General features: G+C 45.1%; 1 protein-coding gene across 1 annotated transcript in view; it reads left to right on the top strand.

The window, feature by feature from the left end:
* Window positions 1-8,593, top strand: part of WWOX (WW domain containing oxidoreductase) — a 930,714-nt gene extending 922,121 nt beyond the window's left edge. The window contains exon 9 of the mRNA XM_036345466.1: window positions 7,542-8,593. Coding sequence (XP_036201359.1) covers window positions 7,542-7,730 — 189 coding nt within the window. The 3' untranslated portion in view covers window positions 7,731-8,593. The remainder of the gene's footprint in view (window positions 1-7,541) is intronic.
* The last annotated feature ends 6,902 nt before the right edge of the window (window positions 8,594-15,495 follow it).

The following is a 15,495-nucleotide window of genomic DNA, read 5'->3' as shown; positions in this document are numbered from 1 at the left end:
TGTGGCCCCATCGGAGCACCCTGTGGGTTTTATCCCCCCCCCCCCCCCCGCCCCATGCCTTTTCAGTCAGTGTGGTAGGGTATGCCGTGACCTAGATGTAAATGAACTGTCCGCCTCAACTTCTAAACAGCTTGCTTGGGGTTTGCCCGGAAGTCCTGCCCGCTCACAGAGCAGTCTGCTCTTGGCTTTCCAGGGGGCCCATGTGTCAGGCCGACGGGGCGGAGTGACTGTGCGCAGGGGGAAGAAGATATTTTTGTTTCACCGCTACTCTGAAGACCGTCTTTGATATTAGAACTGAACCCATTAATTCTGCCTGGCAATCATGTCAAAGGTTTCTATCAGTGTACATGGCAAATACAGAGGCATCCATTATCTACATTGTACAGAGCTAGCTATAACCGAGGTTAAAAACATCGAGGAAGAATGTAAAATGTTTCAAATGAACACAAGCTAAGTCTTCTTTTACCGTTTATAAACACTCAGGAGTTCCTTCGGCACCAGCTTGGAGGCGGCCCAATGGGAACGTTTCCGGAAGGGGCCGTCAGGTTTGTCCCATGTCGAAGGATGGTGCATAGTTCAGTGGCAGGTGTCTATGGCTCTTCTGCTTAGCTGTTGCAAACCAACCCATGGAAGAATGGATACCCCAATGCAGTGTCCCGTCCCAGGGAGAGAAAACCCATTGAAAAGAAGCTGTGCTTTGAACAATGTCGGCGTTCCAGAGAGCACTGGCAGGGAATCCCGGGGAACTCGGTCATAGAAATGAGAGACAGTCAACATCTCTCAGTTGTAATGAGACCACCTCTCGGGCCAGTCCAGTCCAGAACCTCTTTGGCAGACACAAATGAAGGTGGGATGTACATGAATAACATCGCCCGCTGGACTGGCCCTTGGGCCACCTCTTTTTCCTTCCCTCATTCAGAGGGCACCTCCCGCCCCACCGAAGCGTGCTAGAGTCCCACAGCAGCAGCAGCAGGTCCCAGGGAGATGAAATCATTCTAAATTGCACACTTCCATTCTTTTGGGAGCAGACATCCATCTTTCACAGAACCCTTGGACCATAGATGGCAAGGACTCTGGGACAGGGAGGAGGTATGAAAAGGGCCTCGTTTATTTCAAGAGAAAGTTCAGAACAGTTCATGGAATTCAAAACACAGGTCCTGAAAGCTTACCCAGGTCACCCTGCCCTTGAATCCCACTGGAGTGGAAATCCCTCCCCGCCCGACCTTCCCAAAACAAACATGGCTTTGGACCTCCCTGGATGGTCCGGATGGACGACCACTTCCTCTCCCAGACTTAAGGCTAGTGAAGACAAATATATTCTTCAGCTTAAAAAAAAAAATCATTTCCAACTTTCTATCCAGCACCTACTAGTCTCTCGGCTTTTTTTCTGCAAATATTTCTCAAAGAAATAACAACAACACTCCTGACTTTGCAAGTCATTCTGTCCTGGTCTTGAAGTCAGTCTCTGGAAACTCCATAGGGAGCTTGCTAGAAATTCATCTTTTGTCAGGAAGAATGGTCCTTGTACCCTCACTGGGGTTTGGCTTACTATTCGGGATGCAAATAAGAAAGGCTCCATGTCACCTCTGAGATTCTCCCCAAATGGAGGCCCTTGAAAGCTGTGTCACCTTTGTTTCCCTTCAAACATTTCACTCAAGATACCCTTTGCGATCGTGGGTTGTGGACCAATTGCATCTCTGGGGATGGCTGGGGATAGTCCATTGCTTAGCTCTCCCTCAGCAAACAACTTTGTCAAGCCTTTTCATAGACTGTCCCTGGTGTCACTGGGCACACAGCGGGAGAGACAGTCATCTGAACAGGAACTTCCGAGTCTTTTTCACAGGTGTGAACCTGCTTTTAGCAAAGAAACCGGTACCTTGTAGCAAGAGGTAAATATCCAAACACACTGTCCAAGTCCGTGGTGCCAGTGTGCACATCCTCTTCTGTTAGGCCAGGCTAAGTCCGTCTCCAGGACCTTCTCAGACTCTAAAGCTCCCACTGTTTACAACAGATGCCTGCTTTCCTGGTCTCCACATTTTTAGTTTGAGAAGTTAAGTGTATTTCCCTTCTATGATAACTGCTAAGAACAGCTGTGAGCAAAACTCCTGAAAGCCACAGGACAGTTCTGCGTCCATGCCCACAGGACGCGTCTGCCTGTACCTGAGCCTGATTGTTTACAGCCTTTGTAGGAGTCACTGGCTGGGAACTTGTAGGAATTAATTTGTTAGGAATTAATTGGGGGAGGGTAGAAAGGGGGTTGGAACAGACTTTGCCTGCAACCCTGACCTAATGTGTCAGATATTACCCTCCAAAAGGCCTCGCTCACTTTACACATTCACAGGTTTATAAGGTGGAGTTTGCTTCAGTTTCTCTGGTTTTGAGGTGGTTCAGTTTAGGTGTTGAAAAAGGTCTATCATCCAAGACAAGGTTCCTTAGCTGGGCCAGCCTGGCACCTGGAGGTGGCGTGTTGGACCCGGTGACTTTTGTGTTAAGGGTCATTTGCTATTGGATCTTCTGAGGTTTTGCCGAATCCTCACTTCTGTTCATCCAAGTGGATATAATTTCAGTTTAGTTCACGGACTAAATCAACAACGGGAAAATCTCCTTTTAACATTTCTCAGGTGAACACAGGGCAAACCCCACGCTTAATTCCAGGCCGTGCCAGGGTGTCACACTGTGGCTGGGCATGGACAGGACGCTTCGGCCACATGGGGACACAGAACAGGGTCGGGCAGTGTGCGAACAGCTGTGTCACCTGTTTGGCAGGAGGTTTCTATGGCGGCGTGTCTGAATTCTGGAGAAGGTCCACTGTGTGGTCATCAGAGTGACTTGGGACGAGTTGCTTTGGACCTCTGACACTAAGTGGGCTTCTCCACACATGGGGACCCAATCGCCCCCGCTCCTGAGGCTGTGTGGGTGTGAGTGTCGCACTTACAAGCTTTCTGCCGGTGCCTGCCTGGGGAATCGTCAGCTCTCCATAGATGCTGGCCGTTGCTACCTCGTGAATGGTCCTCATTCGCAACAAGCCTCTAGAAAAGCAGGACCATTTGGAGGGCAGAGTCCTTCGAGTAGACTGCTTTCCTCTCTTCTTCTCACATAACTTTGGGGCAAGTTGGCGTGCTGGTTGGTTAGCACTCCACGATCTTGGTCTATTCAGCGACACCAGCATCCCAGTGGAGGCAGAGGGCGACTCGGCCATGGTCATGCTAACTGGGAGGCCCGGGAGCCTTTCAGTGTGCACTGCGTTGCCCTAAAAATGAACACAATTCATGGCACCATTGTCAGCTTAGAAGATTGTTCTCGGTCAGTAGGGACTCGTAACCTTTTGGAGCAGCTTGCTTTTGTTTGGCTTTAAAATCAGAGGTTTCAGCTGTCCTTGTTCTGGGGGAACAGGTATGTATATGGAGGTGAATTCCAAGCCTGGGCTGCACTGTCAGGCGAACGGCAGAAACCCTCCTCCGGGTGCTACTGGGAGGCGGGGAAAGGCAGGGGCTGTGGGGACAGTCATTCCACGGGTGACACGCGTGCTCACGCCAAAGCTCTGGTAGGTTATCCTGCCGTATTCACGGGCCACTGGAGAGGTGGCCGGTTTTGCCTTTGGGGAGGGTATGTCTTGCCTAACAGACCCCAGATGAGGAACAGGGAAAGCTTTGAGGATACGAAGAGGCACCTGCTCACTTCACATCACCTCTTTGTCCCGGAAATTCAGCACAGTGACTGCTGCCCTCTTCCCAAAGGGCTCTCCTTCCTGCCCGTGGGGTTCCCAGTCTGAGTCCCCTGACACATTCTCTTACACATCTGTACTGTTTGCAAAGTCGATTCATTCAGCATTTTCTGTGCAATCTTGTGATATCTGTAGGTCTGTGATAAAGCAATCTTAGAACATCTACTACCTTCAGAATCATTGACTATAGATAGATATTCTGTGACAGTGTCTGTTTTTTATACATCTCGTAATTTAATCTACTTTAAGATAGGAATTACTCTGTCTTTTAAATAAGCATGCATTTTAAAGTAGAGAAACTCAAACTAAACAGTAACTGTGTAATATGTGTCCTTATTAAAACGTGAGTTATATTAGAGTACTAACCAATGCATTACAAATATCAATATGTAGGTGGTTAGAGTACTAACCAATGCATTACAAATATTGATATGTGGGTGGTTTTTCCTTTACCATGTATTGTTTATTAGAAACCTCTGTACCTCTTCCTTTAAAAGAGTCAATATTCATTTAGATTCCACGCTGACAGCTACAAATTGCTGGCTAGCAGTCATCAAATAAATGTTGATGAAAAGCGGCTACTTAATATTTTCATCCCAACAAAGGGTTTGGGAAGGATGGGTAAGTTAGGGCTCAGGGCCTCAACTATAAATAAACAGCAACCACTTTCTAAGTCCACCTCCCTGTAGTTGGAGACGGGGCTGCAAATCTGACAAATGATTTCTGAAGGAGAATGATGAACCTTTATGACCAAGATACTCCTAACGTAATCCCCAACAAGATTTCTGGGTGATTTTACATACAGTATGGAGATGGATGGCTCAGCTCTCTTCTGGCAGCTCGAAAACGTTTGATCAGATCAGAAGTGGCGTTCAGGCGTGATTACAGATTCTACTGGGCTTCCCAGAAACTCTGTCCTGTGCCAGCCATACCCTAACGCATAGCCAATTCTAGGGGATGGAGACTGGAGCCGCCACGCCCAGCTCCCTGATAAGCAGGCTTCTGAGAAATTGTTCTTAACAAATCGTTGAGGGGGACCCACAGCTCCAGCCAGTGCTTTTATGTCAAGGTGTTGCTGTTATCACGATGGGTCAGTAAACAGTGGTAACAACTCACAAGACATGGTGGCTCCAGGTGTTTTATAACGGAGTTGGTAGCATTGTTCCCTTTATATGACTTTCATTGTTACTGAATTAGGTACTGATGCCCCCCCCCAAAAAAAAAAAATGGCATGAAAGCCATTTAATGGTGATGAAAGTGCTCTTTTAAATGTGTGTGTGTCAGTTTTGAAATGTTTGATCTTGTATCAGCAAGCCCAGCCTATTTACTAATGAGATTCCCCTCACGTAGCTCAGTCTCCTTCTGATGAGCCAAACATTAGAACTTGTTATGAAACTGTCGGCACATCTTGTATGAAGATGTCACTCAGAGGCTGTCCTGGTGCAGCTAAGAGAATTCCCCCAGCGCAAAAAGGGTGGTGAGCTTGGGACTGAAAGATCTGTTACTACTTAGCTGTCCGGCAAGAAAGCTAATCGAGTACCAGTTGAATTGAGCATGGACCAGAAAGGCAGGCTGCCCAATGCGGGGTTGATCTCCGAGTGGAGAAGGTGGTCTTTGCTTCCAGGTGCCCCCGGGTTCTTCTACAGAGCCTCTCGCGATGGAATTAAGATTGTGCATCACCCCAAGCCTGGCGGCAAAAGACTGAACGCCAGCTCTTGATGCAAGATTGGGCTTTTCTAACATGCTTGGCTTTCAGCATGGTAGCCAAATACAGGCTTATATGAACTGAAGTCATTGCGATTGCTGTCAGATTCCATGGAGGGAAAATGCATGCCCCCAGCTCCCTCATCAACATGGTTCTGAATCAATGCAAGTGCAGAATTTCTTTGCAAAAATACCATTCCAACAATGCAAGGGTGCAACCTGGTATCATTTTAGAAGGTCACAGTGGCAAAATATTACACCGGGTGTGGAAGAATTCTGCTTTGTGCTTTCCCCAGTGGCCTACTTTCATCTTTTCTCGCCACTGGTGGCTCTGAAAGGCCCATTTGTCCTGCTCTATACATGCCGATACTCCAAGGCTCCGCGTCGGGGTGGAGAGCCTGGATCTGGGGCTGAGCTGGCCAGATTCTCTCACCCCTTACAGTTGATGGTAAATCACCTGACCACTCTCTGGTGGTTTTTGCAGCTGGGAAGTAAAATGGAAATCTTAGCTAGATATCCAGAAAATTATGCAAAACACCATCTCCAACTGAACTCTGCTAAGAAGTGAGGCCAAAAGGATATTTGGCTTGAGTTAGTGGGGCGAGCATCTCAATTCTTCAATTTATCTTTAGGGGCACTTTGCCTCCCCACATGAGGTGCAAGGAGTCAGATAAGCCTCTCGAATTCTTTAGAGAAATGTGCCAGGTGCTAAACAAAGTGTGATTAGCAATAAATTAGACCTGAGCCACCACCCAAATCAATTTCAAAAGAAAGAGCTGAATCCAAGAAAATAGCTGGCTGTTTGGGGAGTGGGCACGGTGAGGGGGTTGGGGAAGTAACAAATCAATTATGACTTAGTTAAGCTCAATCATGTCAGGAATTCAAGTTCTGAACTAATGGGACTTGTCCTGGCCTATCGAGAAGCCAGCTGTGAGCAGAACTCAAGTCTCTCCCCCTCTCGCTCCCCACACCCATGTCCCTTTACTGATTTGACTATGGGGTTTTCACAAGAACTAGATATGACAACAAACAAAACCCAAGTCTGTTTTGTAGCACTTCCCTAAAATTAGAACATATCGAGGCCCTGATCCTCACAATGACCTTGACCCCCAGTGGTTGTAGTGAATGTAAACCAAACCATTTGTGCGGCATGGTTTTCCATTACGCATCCTGCTTGGGCACAATTTAAACCCTATAGGAGCAGGAAAAGGGTAAGCTTTGGGTGAGGACAGAAACCCATTTCCTCCCCAATCAAATGTCCTTAATGTTTTTCTAATTGTGACCTTATCCCTCATTACCTTTCTCCATCCTCTTCCACAATCCTCCTCTCTATCAGCCTATAATTAGTTGATGCAACCAGGGCTATGATGCACATAAATAATCATAAGATGCCAGATAAACTGTATTGGTTTTAAATTAGAGCCGTGCCTACCGTGTCTGCCTATGAACACCAGCCTATTATTTTTAATTATGGCTTGCAAAGCAAAGTGAGTTCTTGCCCTCTTTATAGCATCTCTGACAGTAGCCTGTCAGCCCGGATGATGTGGTCCCTCCCTGGCACACACAGCCCTAGCCACAGCGCTACTCCAGAGGTGAACGGAAAGTGATCCATAGCACTCATTGCAACTTGCATTCTGGAGTGGGCTGGCACCGGTCCTGCTGGGGTTTCTCCCTGATGGACCATTATTAGAGTGGTTGGTTTCATCCAGACAGAAGGTTCTGGAAACATCTTGGTGTCGAAATGCAGTATGCACTGAGATGTCAAGGGGCTGGACAAATGTCTTCTTGCGTGTGCAGAAGGGTGCCTTCGTTTCCTCTTTGCTGGAGAGAGATGTCCGACTTGAGTGATATGCATATTTATTTTTGAAGCCTTTTCCTATATGAGGTGCAAAGAGTCACACCAGCTTTAGAGGGGTTCATGAGCTCGCTGTCCAGGCTACTCACTTCCTATCTTCCAGGCCTGGGCTGAGCTCAGGCCCCTTGGCCACGCTGAGGTCCAGGTGCAAGTGGACTGGGCGGGGAGAGGCTTGCTGATTCCCAGTCAGAAGAAAGTCATCTCATCACCTCTTTTCTTAAATAAATTGCTCATGGTCTTTTTTTTTTTAATTTCCAGCAACAAGGAGCTGCCACCACCGTCTACTGTGCTGCTGCCCCCGAACTAGAGGGCCTGGGAGGGATGTATTTCAACAACTGCTGCCGTTGCCTGCCCTCCGCAGAGGCTCAGAGGGAGGAGACAGCCCGGGCCCTGTGGGCACTCAGCGAGAGGCTGATCCAGGAGGGACTCGGAGGCCAGGCCAGCTAAGCGGGAGCTCAGGTGACGATTGGCACACACGCCCATCCTGTGTGCCCGCACGTCACTGCCAACACTGCCCCCTCCTCAACTTATTATCCAGATTATCCAGGCCTTTCCGTGTCCCTCTGACACTGATCTGCCAGAGCCAAGGAAATAAGAGTAGTCACAGCAGATGGGAAAATGTCAAATACCAGTGGGAAGCAGGGAATTAATTCCAGGGGTCAAGGATCTCTCTTCTGGGGCTGGCTGAGGCTTGGGTCCCTTTTCTTTCCTGATGGTGGCCTGTCTCATTGTAGAAGCACAAGCAAGTCTCTCTCACTATTTAGAGTAGCCTGGGGCCCCCTGTCCCACCAGCCACCAGCACAGCCAGAGCCACACTGCCGCCGGGAGCTTTCTCTGTTCAGGAAAGAGTGAGTGTTTATCCTTCCGCTGCATTGATCCAGGAGATCATTGCTGTATTCTTTCCGACCAAGTCCAAGTGGGCTTGGCAACTCCTGGGGAGAGGCCCCCAAGCCTTGTTCCCATCAGCGAAGATGGAGGTGCCACTGGCATAGACAGAGCTACGAGTCACAAGGTACCAGTCCTTCGACTTCCTTGCCAAACTATACAAAACGTTCTTTAGCAATTATAGCAGATGAATTTTGCCAAGCATCCCCCCGATACCTTGACAGGCAGGAAAGGAAGCGTTGTGTCCCTAGGAATTTACAGGATCATTGCGGGGTGGGGTGAAAAGCCGTTCCCTTCATTCACGGTTTCAAGCAGTACCCCGGCGGCTCACAGCTCCTCAGGGCTCCTGCTTTAGCCTTCTGCTCACCAGTCCTGTCATCCCTCCCATCCTACGCTTAATAAAAGAGCATGCTCAAATGTTATCACCTGAAGTCTGTCTTGTGTCTTTAAATGTTTGTTACAGTTTTGGTTTTCTGTTTTGTTTTGCCTTTTTTTTTTTTTTTTTTTTAGAAAAGAAATCTAGAGGAAAAATAAAGCGCTTCTTGTAGACGCCAGGAAAACACCGTTCTTGTTTCTTCTCTGAGTTTGTTTTGTGCTTTGTGGCTGTCCGTGGCCCGGGTTGTCTCACGCGATTAGCATGCCAGCATCATATTTTCTGTTGAAGAAAGAGAAAGAAACATGACTATTGTTTAAATTCACCTAGAGAGGTTCTGTTATTACTTATAGTGGGTCATTCCGTCCTCAGTGGTCTGTTCCCCCTGTCATTATCAAGTTCTTGGTCATTAGAGAATATCTGTGTATTAGAAAGTGGGCCGTTTGGGGGTTCTTTCCCATTCAGCCCCTTTTCACTAACCCTGGTTTCTAGGCCATTCCAGGGGTCTGAGAAGGTCCAATTAGGCAAAATGGAGAGGATGCATTTGCCAAAATACTATAATGGCACCTTCAGGCCACAAAGCATCATGAACCGCTGGGCCTCTGGCTCTGTGGCCCAGTCCAGTCAAACACCATTGCTTTCCAGTGGCCCATCGCCTGGCTACCTCCCTGGTCTGGCGATATTTACCCTTACAAAGTCCTTATTATCACAGCTCCTTTAAAGCTGTGAATCAGATAATGTCACTTCTCTGGTCCAAACCCTCCAGTGCTTTTGAGGTCAACACTGCCATAATCCCCAGTCTCCACACGTGACTGGTTGTCTCCCACACTGGCTCTGGCCTTGGCCGCCTGACTTACCTTGTCCAGTTGGATAAGTGCCTGTGCATTGGGGGTTGCCCTTACTTGTTGCTCTCTGGAACCTGGCAACCACCCGCTAGCCTGCCGGATGATGAGACACACCTGGTCGCTACCCAAACTGACACCAGGCTAACCATTAGACATGTGGGCAGGGCCATCCCAGACTATTCAGCCCCAGCCGGGTCAACCCACAGAATGGCAAAAAATAAAGGCTTGTTCTGTGAAGCCATGATGTTTCCAGGACTACTCGTACACAGCCAACACTCACTGACACAACTTCTCATCTCACTGAGTCAAGTGCAAATTTTGACCACAGCCCAGGGTTTCTTTCATAACCTGGTCCCCACTTTGCTCTCTGATCCTGTGTTATAGCACTTCCTCTTCATCCGCTATATGGAGTCACTCCAGCCTCTGTGTTCTTGAAATATGCCGAGTACCCTTTCTAGGCAATGACTTTATCTTTGCTGTTACCTCTGATGAAATGCTTTTCTTCCAGAGAATTGCATGGCTTCCCCTCACACTGTATTCTGGTCTCTGCTCAAATGTAACCCCCCTTTCTGAGAATGTGACTGACTTCATGGTGGCACCCAATGCACCCTCACCCTTTATTTTCTCCACAACACTGAATACTATTGGACACATTCTGTATCTATTTGCTATTTTCTCTTTCCACCTCCTATAATACAAACCCCACTAGATCTATTTTGTTCACAACTGTGGCCACGGTGCCTTGAACTGTTTCTGACACATAGAAGGTGCTTAATAAATAACCGTTGAAGAAAATGATTCTTGGTGACCAGGCATTATGTTCCTGAAAATAATTCCCATCCTTGCGGGGATGACTGTGAGCCACACACTGTGCTAAGCAGGCTGCAACGTTACATCTGATTTCTAATGTGTCCACGACCCTACCCGGTGGCCCTCCCCTTCCTGTCTTATGGATGAAGAAACTGAGGCCACGATGTCTTACAATTCGCCTTGTCCACACAGCTCCTAAATGGCAGAGCTGTGATTCACACGTGGGCTGGTCTGATTTCAAAGCCATACCTCTTCCCTGCACCAATGCCACTGCTCCTTGAATGAGTGAGACACGTCCTTTCCAAAGAGATGCATCATGTTGAGGTCTCGGGCTAAGCAGAGAAGTGACTTTATGGGTCTGACTCTAGCTAAGCTTTAGGCATTTGGTGAAGGCGGAATTTAAGCCATGGCAAAGCAGACATTGGAGTGTCATGAGCCAAGGGGATGTCGAAAATATTGAAGAGACCCAAGGGAGAAGCTGCGGGCTATCTGCCCCCTTGTGCTGTTCAGGTAAGTGCTGACTGACTTCAAAATGGGTTCTGCACCAGGCAGGTACAATAAGATTTGGGAGGAAATTGACCTGGGGAGGTGAGTATTGCCCTAAATCAAGGAGCTCCCTAAGTTAGATAGACTAAGCCTTCAGACAATCAATCACTCAACAAATATGTACTGAGTGCCACGTGGTGGGAATTCAAAGTTTAGGGCAACCTCTCCCGCAGTTCCTGCTACGAAAAACTTATATCTCATGTCTATAGGCCTCCCCGCGGCGCATAAGATCCTAATTAACTTGATCAAAAGTTCTCCAGGTACATGAAGTTAAACCAAGGCCCCTAACAGCACCCCAAGCCTCCACTGGCCCAGTATGCCCGAGTCCACTCAGTCAAACACCATTCCCTGAGAGCCACTTCTCCTGTGAGACACATTAATCTTACTTCTTAATTCATGGGGAATTCCTGGACAAGTGAGCAAGTAGATATACCTACTTCTTTTAGGTTATTCTAAGCCCACGGCTATTGCTCACCATCTGTCATGACATATGAATGTGTACATAGACATATATAAACAGATATATGATTATATTATATATGCAATATACACTTTAATTCTATAATAATGATCCCACTCTACCATCATCACTACTACTAATTGCAGGTACTATTTGTTAAACATCTACTCTGTGCCAACTGCTAGTCTCGGTAAATCACTCCATCTTATTTTATTCGTAGATGCTGCAACTGTGGTATACAAAGTAACCTATCCACAGCCCCTTAGCTGTGGTATCAGAGCCAGTATTTGAACCCCGTCCATCGCCTTCAAGCCCAAGTGGCCTATAGACCAGCAGTATATGCACATTCAAGTGATGCGATGGGTGAACTATTCACAAAGGAAGACTATTTGGCTTCCTACCTGAGCATGGATCTGGCTCTTGCCCTGGTGCCCGATGCCCCATAGAAACCTGACATGCATTTATCCGGCAATATGGCTTCAGCTCCAGAGACCCTTTCTCCTGTCCTGGCTGTAAAGTTTGCAGGCGGCCTCCTTTCCCTGCACTTCGCTTCTAATGGGCTCAGGGTCCAGTGTTCGCCACCGTCGCCCCGGTGCCGCCAGAACAGGAGGAGGGAGCCGCTTCTCTGCACGCACGTGCGTTTGAGTTGCTCTCTCTCCCTAAGTTTCTTTAAACTCAAAAGGCGGCCAGTTTCCACTTTCATGGCTCATTAAGGGAGGCCTTTCTGCGACTTATCAATAGGAAATAAGAAATGGAAGCATCCCCAGCAATGACTGAAGCTGTGGCTTGTGGTTTTGCTCTTTAAAATGGGGTTATGGGTGGTTTTGTTTTGAATTTCAATGGAGGAGGCCTGACGGCTTTCATTAGGGTCAGCACTGGGCCAGAAAGCCTGGTCTTGCAAAACGGCTGCCCGTTCTGGTCAGCTGCAGGCACCATTTGTAGAAGTTTACATTGAAAAAAGCATCTAAAATAACAATTCTTGCCTCGTGCGTTAACTCTTGGTGCCTTTCACCATTCAGCCAAACTAGTTTGAATTTTAGAATATAAGTAATATCACAAAATATGACCACTGGAAAAACGGCTATGAATTATGTCTATTGATAAAATTATGTACTAATAATAGAGGCATTTTCTTTCAATCCTCACCCACGGATATGTATTTATTGATTTTAGAGGGAGAGGAAGGGAGAGAGAGAACGAGAGAGAAACATCCATGTGAGAGAGAAACATTAATTTGGCTGCCTCCTGTCTGCACCGCAACCTGGGTATGTGCCCTGACAGGGAAGCCAACCCCCAACTTTTTGGTGCACGGGGCAACACTCCAACCAACGCAGCCAGGGCAACAGAGGCATTTTTTAAAAAGAACAAGAACGGCTCCACAACACAGTTATTTTCATCTTTGTTTACTACCTTTCAAGTCTTCATAGTAATTGGTTTCATCACCACTCTCCCCCCTCCCAAGAAAATTATCTTATTTGTCAGTTTCACATTAATTTTAATAGATGCCTAATAGATCATCTTGGAAACTCCTACTATGGGACCTTCAGATTATTTCTAGTGTTTGCTGTTAGAACTAATGGCTCAGTATCTTATGCATGCAGTGCTTTCCTTCTCTTAATTTACCTCTGCAACATACATTTGCAGAGCTGAAACCATGGGATCCAAGAGCGCCTACTTGGCTCCTGCTGTATACTGCCATGTATGTTCTGGAAGGGTTCCAACCAGAAGAACATACAGTTTTCTGTTTTTTAACAACCTTATCAGTGTTGGGTTTTACCATTTAAAATTTTTTACATATTTAACTTTTTATTGTCATAAAAATTCATATAAAATACTCCCAGCAGCCAGTCTCTTTATTTAAAGTATAAGCATTTCAAGTAATGAAAAGCAAGGGCCTAAGTCTAAGACTACTGTATCCTGCAAGGCTGTCATTTAAGATTTAAGATGAAATAAAAAGTTTTCCAGACAAAAAAGGTTAAAGGAGTACATTGCCACCAAACTAACAATGCAAGAAATGTTAAAGGGACTTCTTTAAGAAGAAAAGGAGAGAGAGAGATCATAGGCATAAAGAAAATAAAATGATAACAAATAAATACCTATAAATAATAACCTTAAATGTAAATGGGTTAAATGCTCCAGTCAAAAGACATAGGGTGACTAAATGGTTAAGAAAACATGACCCATATATATATATATATGCTGTCTACAACAGCCCCACCTCAGAACAAAAGATACACAGAGACTGAAAGTGAAGGGATTAAAAAATATATTCCATGCAAAAGGAAAGGAAAAAAGCTGGGTAGCAATACTCATACCAGACAAAATAGACTTCAAAACAAAGGCCATAACAAGAGACAAAGAAGGCCACTTCATAATACTAAAGGGAATGATTTAATAAAAAAAATACAACCCTTGTAAACATATATGCACCCAATATAGGAGCACCCAAGTACATTAAAAAACCAACTATTTATGGACTTTAAGGGAGAGATTGACAGCAATACATTCGTATTAGGGGACTTTAACACTCCATTGACATAACTGGATAGATCTTCCAGACAAAAATTCAACAAGGAAACACAGGCGTTAAATGACCCACTAACTAGATCAGATGGATCTAACTGATATTTACAGAACATTTCACCCCAAAGCAACAGAATATACATTCTTCTCAAGCACACATGGAACATTCTCAGAGACAGATTACATGTTAGGACACAAAACAAGTCTATACAAATTGAAGAAGACTGATGTAATACCAAGCATCTTCTTGGATCACAATGGCATGAAGTTAGAAATCAACTATAATAAAAACAACTCAAAAACACTCAAATACATGGAGGCTAAATAGCATGTTATTAAACAATGAATGCATTGCCAATTAGATCGAGCAGAAATTAAAAACTTCCTGGAAACAAATTAAAATGAATACACAACCACCCCAAACCTCTAGGACACGGCAAAAGCAGTCCTGAGAGGGAAGTTCATAGCACGAAGGCCTACCACAAGAAACAAGAAAAAGGACCAATAAACTAACCCTACAACTAAATGAATTAGAAAGACAACAGCAAGAAAAGCCCAAAGTAGAAGGAAGTAAATAATAAAGATCAGAGCAGAAATAAATGACATAGAGACTAAAAAAACAGTACAAAAAAATCAATAAATCCAAGAGCTGGTTTTTGAAAAGATAAACAAGATTGATAAACCTCTAGTCAGACTCATCAAGAATCAAAGAGAGAACCAAAATAAATAAAGTCAGAAATGAAAGAGATGATATAACAACAGACACCACAGAAATACAATTGGTTGTAAGCAAATACTATGAACAACTAACTATATGCCAACAAACTGGACAACCTGGGTGAATGGAAAATTTTTTAGAAATATACAATCTTCCAAATAACATTCAGGAAGAATCAGAAAACTTGAGTAGGATAACAACTGATGAAATTGAAGCAGAATTTTAAAACTTCCAGCAAACGAAAGTCCTGGATCAGATGGATTTACAGGTGAATTTTACCAAACATTCAAAGAAGAACTAATACCTATCCTCTTCAAACTATTTCAAAAAATTCAAGAGGAAGGGACATTTCTAAGCTCTTTTTATAAAACCATCATTATCCTAATTCCAAAACCAGATAAAGACACTACAAAAAAAGAGAAAATTACAGGCCATTATGCCCGATGAACACAGATGCTAAAATCCTCAATAAAATATTTTCAAATTGGATCCAGCAATATATTAAAAAGATCATACACTGTGATCAAGTGGGATTTATTCCAGAGATGCAAAGCTGGTACAATAGTCACAAATCAATAAATGCGATACATCACATAAACAAATTGAAAGATAAAAACCACATAGTCATATCAATACATGCAGAAAAAGCATTCAACAAAATCCAGCACCCTCTTTTGATAAAAACTCTCAGTAAAGTGGGAATAGAGGGATCACACCTCAACATAATAAAGGCCATATAGGACAAAGCCAACATAATACTCAATGGGCAAAAACTAAAGGCATTTCCCTTAAGAACGGGAACAAGACAAGGATGTCCACGTCCACCACTCCTGTTCGACATTGCACTGGGAGTCCTGGCCACAGCAATCAGACAGGTAAAAGAGATAAAGGCCTCCAAATTTGAAAAGAAGTAAAACTGTCATTATTTGCAGATGACATGATATTGTACATAGAAAACCCCAAGACTCCACCAATAAACTACTAGACTTAATAAATGAATTTGGCAAGGTAGCAGGATACAAAATCTACATCCATAAATGAATGACATTTTT

This window comes from Myotis myotis, unplaced genomic scaffold (genome assembly GCF_014108235.1).
Source record: "Myotis myotis isolate mMyoMyo1 unplaced genomic scaffold, mMyoMyo1.p scaffold_m19_p_19, whole genome shotgun sequence".
Classification (NCBI taxonomy): domain Eukaryota; kingdom Metazoa; phylum Chordata; class Mammalia; order Chiroptera; family Vespertilionidae; genus Myotis; species Myotis myotis.
This window is presented reverse-complemented; position numbering and strand designations above follow the sequence as displayed.